Here is a 5,878-nt window from a genome sequence, read left to right as displayed (position 1 = left end):
CGAGTGAATTCTAACAGAGGCAAGGAACCCCAGAGATATGAGGGCTATCAGCGTGATTACGATTAGAAAGCACAACGTAGTGACAATAGAAATTGTTAACGAGGCTAAGAACATTTTTAAGATCAGGTGAGTCTGGAAACAGACTGATAAGGCTGTCTGTAGTCAGTATTAACAGGCTTTGGACCCACCTGGCGTTCTTTTTCTCATCGCATTTCTGGCTCTCCGACTCTCCAGTCTAGAGTCGACCTGCTGTGCGTTTTGACCTTTAGCGGCTAGTCGAAACCAGCCATCTTGAATGAGAGATATTATAATTGGACGTATATCCCCTGTGAGTGACTATTTTTCTGTCCTTGGTCTTTATATTATTCTTGTTTTCTCATCAGCTCAATTAATAAAAAATTATTCTTTTTTTTGTGTGTAAAGAAAATTCTTTCAGTTTTGTATGTAAATCCAAAGATTTTTATTTCACAATTATTTTTGGTAACAGCAGAATACAATTAATTTTTTTTTATTTCATTATTTATATTTTAATTTTATTAAATAGTATATACAACATTTGGAAGGATTTTTTTCATTATTTCATTTTCTTTATTAATTTAATTTTTATGAGATTAATTTTCAGGTTCTCCGTTTTTTTATTTTCTTACACCCGAACCTACGAAAATTTACTCTGAGGAAGAGAATTGTTTTTCAAGCACTAAAAACCCCTCGCCCCAACACTGCGTATGGGCAGATTCTTCACAAATCTGTATCATAGTTTTGTAATATAATTTACAACATTGTAACGTTTTTTATTCCATACATCAGTGAATTACAATAAATCAAATTTTTAAAAAAAGTTACTATTTTATCAAACAACAACCTTTGTTCCTATTTATAACATTGTCTTTTACAAAATTGTCATATTTGTCTTTACTTAATGGGAAGATGAATATAAAGAAAAAGGAAAATTACAAAATTATAAGAATATGTTAGATTATTGTAATGTTTCATAACATTGACTAATTATACAATCTTTTGACAGTTAGGAGAAGTAATATTTCGCCGACCAGTCAAAATATTGGGACAAAAAAAACCTAAAAATAATTCTAACTAGTTCCAATATATTATATTCCAAATTAATTATAATTCTATTTATTATTTTAATATATTATTAATTATTATTTTTATTTTTATTTCGTGCTCGCATTCTCTTGGCAGGTACTACGTCCACGTAGTATCTAATGCAGCCAACCAAAGTGCCGTTGATCTTCCCGGTATAATCTGCTCTGTACTTACCGTACGGGAAGTTCGGCACTACTGGGGCAACTTTGAGGTCATCCATGTCCAAGTTGTTTACTTCGTACGTTCCCTGCAATAATATAACATATCATTGTGATTGTCATTAACCGATCATTAATATATTAAAATAACATTTACACACAAGGTTAGGATAAATCGTTCGGTATTATTTCCAAAAATAGAATTATTTCAAATTGAAATTATCTGCGAGTCTGGTTTAATTAGATTCAATTTATATTGTAATCCATTAGGGCAAAGTGCTGAAATCTAAACAGGAAGTAACCTAAATACCTAATTAGCTAAAAAACTAATCATAAATAATAAAATCTACGATAGTTGAAAAATGAAATGATTAGAAGTAATTTTATCGAAAATTATTTATTGAGCAGATAAATAATAACATTTTAGTTCACGATGTAGTTCAAGTAACTAGTACATGCTGCTATCAAATTACATGATTATGTATTTTAAGTATAATTTATATTTTTGTCATGCAAATTATCCATAAGAAATCATACCTTAGAATTACGCTTTCCATATTTCATGACGTCAGTTATTAGAACAAGTTAATACGTCGAATGGTATTTCTAAAATAGAATTATTTGAATCCCCAAACCCCAAAAGCCTCCAGAATACCCATTATCCTATCGTCCTATTTTGCCCATGATCGGTAATAGAGAGCTATTACCGATCATGGGCAAAATCCTTGAAAAACTCATTTTGAAATGCCTATACCCCTGGATTCCAATCATATAATCCCTGATCACCAGTTTGGATTTCGAAGATCCCACTCTACTATCCAGCAATCTCATCGTGTAGTGGACGTAGTCTCGTCTTCTTTGGAGCGCGGAATGTACAGCACGGGGGTCTTTTTCGATGTAGAACAGGCTTTTGATCGAGTCTGGCACCCGGGACTGCTTACGAACTCCGTAAATTCCTACCTCCTACATACTTTTACATCATTTGTACCTTTCTCATTGGTAGATTTTTCCAAGTAAACCACAATGGTTCCTATTTATTCCTCTATTCTCAGTCCGCTGGTGTTCCTCAAGGTAGTATCCTTGGTCCCATCCTCTACACCGTCTATACAGCTGACATTCCAACCAATCTTAACACTATCCTCACCACGTATGCCGATGACACATGTGTGCTCGCTGTTAATAATAACCCATTAATCGTATCCCAAAATCTCCAATCCCATATCACAGCCCTCGAAGAATGGTGTCGTCTCCAATTAAGATAAATTCCAACAAATCACATCAAATCACCTTTACCCTTCGTCGTAAACCTAGTGACTGCCCTACAGTTTCATTTAATGATGTTACTCTTACACCTGTCGAACAGATCCGCTACCTTGGACTACATTTGGACAAACGATTAACCCGGAACAGACAGGAAGCTGCACGCCGATTTCGACTATTACAGCACTTACTAGACAAACGGTCTAAACTTCAAACACATTACAAAAGAATGATCTACAAGACTGTAATATGGCCAGATTGGACATATGGAGTTGAGCTTTGGGGCTCCACTAAACCTTCGAATTCCTCTCGTATTCAATCCCTACATTCCAAAATTCTCAATGCTCCTTACTTTGTCACAAATAAAATCATACATAAAGACCTTAATGTTCCCTATGTAACCGATCTAGCCCGAACCGGATATCACTCCTTCCATTATAAACTCTCCAACCACTCAAACCCCCTAGTTTCTAATCTTGCATCGTCTTCCATTCCTGACAATCCTCGGAGGCGCCTGAAAAGAAGATGGCCACGAGACCAGCTAATGTAAAATGTCATTAGAGTGGTACCAATGGGTAGTTTCTCTATACGCCCGTAACACTCCAATTTAACTGAGATCAGATTTACTAAATGTATTATAATGTACAGTTGTAAATAGTAATAAATAATTATTTAAAAAAAAAAGAATTATTTGAAGATAAAAATTATTTGTAAGTTTGTTCTTAGTATTTTTTTTAATACTTTCAAATAAGATTAGCTATGAGATTCTTACTCAACTTACTCTTGTTGGAAACAAGGCATTCAACCCCGTCAACGCAATACTTTTAAAGCTATCCATCATAGATTTCCTTCAAATAAATTTTCGTCAAAAAAATATTTTTAAGTTCGAAAAATTAGCAGCTTTGACACCGTATAAATATTTGTTTTATTAGCTGTTGGAATATGTACAATATTTGCTATTTGGTAACACTGATTGTATGATAACAAGGGGGAAGGTTCTAGTTGGTTTTAAGTTGTTATACGTGTGTACAGTTGACTTAAATATAGTGTTTCTTAACAGTGATAAATGTATTTCTTTTCTTTATAATTTTAACACTAGCAATTCCTAATGTAATTTATTTAATAAGAACCACCAAAACTCTCAACAGAACTGTTGGTTTTCATCGAAATATTTCGCCAAAAAAATTGCAATTTTGACGCCATATATTTTTTGCAGGCAATATTCTTCATGTTTTAATTTTAAAAAATTAAAATATTTAGAGGATGGGGAGCTAACTTCATAGAAGTCACAAATGTATTAATGTAGGATTGAAAAGCTCTTACATTTTATTGAGATATGCTTATTCGTTTTCGAATAACATAGCTTTTAATCCCACATAAATATGGACGGATAACAAGGTTAATAATTGCTATAGAAGCTTCCCGAAGCTAGATAAATGGTCATTTTACAGCATATTCCATGCTCTTTCTAGTGATATGCTAACAATAACAATACATCTTCTATTGTTGTTGATTGCAAAGTGAAAACTATAGAGCAACATTTTAGTTAAATATGTAATTACTCTGATTAAACGCACTTGTTATTATACATTTTCAATGTTGTTTTCAACAAAAAAATTTTGTTATGATGTATGGAAATAGCTTGTGTTAATTTTCAAAATTACATTGAAAATATTTGAGAGCAATTTTTCGGTTGAATCCGAAGCTTGTTAAAATAGAAGAATCTCCAGATATATCTCTTGGCTTATTAACTGAATTATTATTCACTTCATGGTTATGTTTATTTTCATGAAAAACTTCAAAAAAGCGTTGTTGTTGGCGTTGATGTTTTTCCACTATGTAAGGTAAATGTTATAGCAAATCAGATTAAAAATAAACAAAAAATTATGATAAACCAGATTTCTAGATAATTTCAAATTTAAATAATTCTATTTTATTGTAGGAAGACAGTCCGGGTGACGTTCAATAAAGGTATCAAAATAGTATAACAAAACTATTTATTGTTAACCAATGTTTCGCTCCACTTTGCAGGACTTCGTCAGGGCTAAATAAAAAACAAGATACAAACATTATAGAATTTACAAAACATTAAATAAAAAACATTTCAAAACAATTGATATGTTTATAAAGTATATAAAAAAGAAATAATAATAACAATATAAGGAAGTATATGCATGTAGGTAGACTGGAAACAAGTAACTAATAAATATAACTAGGTGTGATAAAAGTTCCAATGTATTTATATAAACCCCCCTCACTCTCTTTCTCTATACTGTATGTAAGGCTATAGTGGCATATAATCATTCCGTACATACCGTTACGGGGTTTCCGCCATTTGAGGTCCTCTTTGGGCTTCGAGGACATCGGCGGGACAATAAGGGCACGGCAGTGGACGGTGAGGAGATACACAACAACCATGTTGCTCAAAGAAAGTTACGGAGGAAGGCCCGAGGAAGAATGGAACCGATGAAAAATAAGGAGGGGGCAGAGTAGCTGGGTTTAGTGTACTAATTATTGGATAAAGAACCGTCGGAATTTCTTATAATACGGAGGTCAAAGAACGGAAGAGAGTGGGAATTTCGCGTTCAACTGGGAACCGAAGGCGAGGGTGGTATGAGTTGAAAGATGATAGAATATCAGTAATTTCGTCAGGGTTGATAATAAGGAAAAGGTCGTCAACTTTTTTTTATTTTTTAAAAACATGATGTCTCCAGGGAATAACAGGATGATAGAGTCAAGGAGATCATTAAGGACTATGTTAGAAATGTTAGGTGCAAGGGCATTACCCACAGCAAGCCCAGCAGTCTGATGAAAGAACTGGTTGTTAATGTCTGTTTCAGCAGTCTGTTTATAAAGAAACTAGTTGCTTTTAGCGGTTAGAACGTTTTTCGTGGACGGATTGGTTTCTGATTCTTGACAAAACGGCAACGTACGGAACATTAACATACGGACTCGTGATTGCAATTTCAAATGCTCCTTATTCCAGGTTCAGATGTCTATTTCCTAGGATAATACACTATCGACAAAAAACCATACTCACGGGTTGAATAGGGCAGTCAGAATGTACACTATCCATGATGGCCTTGAAGAAGACCGGTATCATTTCCTTCATGGAGGTACAGAACGTTGGGAATTCCAGGGTCATAAAGTGAGGGTTATATCCTCCGTTGCCAAAGTTGGCAAGATCCAATTCGACCTGCAAATTATAAAAAAACAAAAATCATATTCAGCAAAACTGGCAATAATTAACGGTGTAAAGTGGTTATATATTTTATTTTATACCAGATCGGCCTGGTGGGCCTTACATGGTTTATATAACCGTTATATTATATATATATTTTTAACAGTTGATAATG

The 5,878-nt window shown here is 33.7% G+C and overlaps 1 protein-coding gene across 1 annotated transcript in view; it reads right to left on the bottom strand.

Annotated features, from left to right (window-relative positions):
• Positions 1–702: 702 nt before the first annotated feature.
• LOC106687433 (uncharacterized) overlaps positions 703–5,878 on the bottom strand; it is an 11,551-nt gene continuing 6,375 nt past the window's right edge. The window contains exons 3-4 of the mRNA XM_014431320.3: positions 5,563–5,718; positions 703–1,351 (exon numbers count right to left, since the gene is read on the bottom strand). Of these exons, the coding sequence (XP_014286806.1) occupies positions 1,154–1,351; positions 5,563–5,718 (354 nt within the window). The 3' untranslated portion in view covers positions 703–1,153. The remainder of the gene's footprint in view (positions 1,352–5,562; positions 5,719–5,878) is intronic.

Source organism: Halyomorpha halys, unplaced genomic scaffold (genome assembly GCF_000696795.3).
Source record: "Halyomorpha halys isolate HHAL.00 unplaced genomic scaffold, Hhal_1.1 Scaffold963.1, whole genome shotgun sequence".
Classification (NCBI taxonomy): domain Eukaryota; kingdom Metazoa; phylum Arthropoda; class Insecta; order Hemiptera; family Pentatomidae; genus Halyomorpha; species Halyomorpha halys.
Note: the sequence above shows the minus strand (reverse complement) of the source record. Positions and strands in the feature narration are given on the sequence as shown.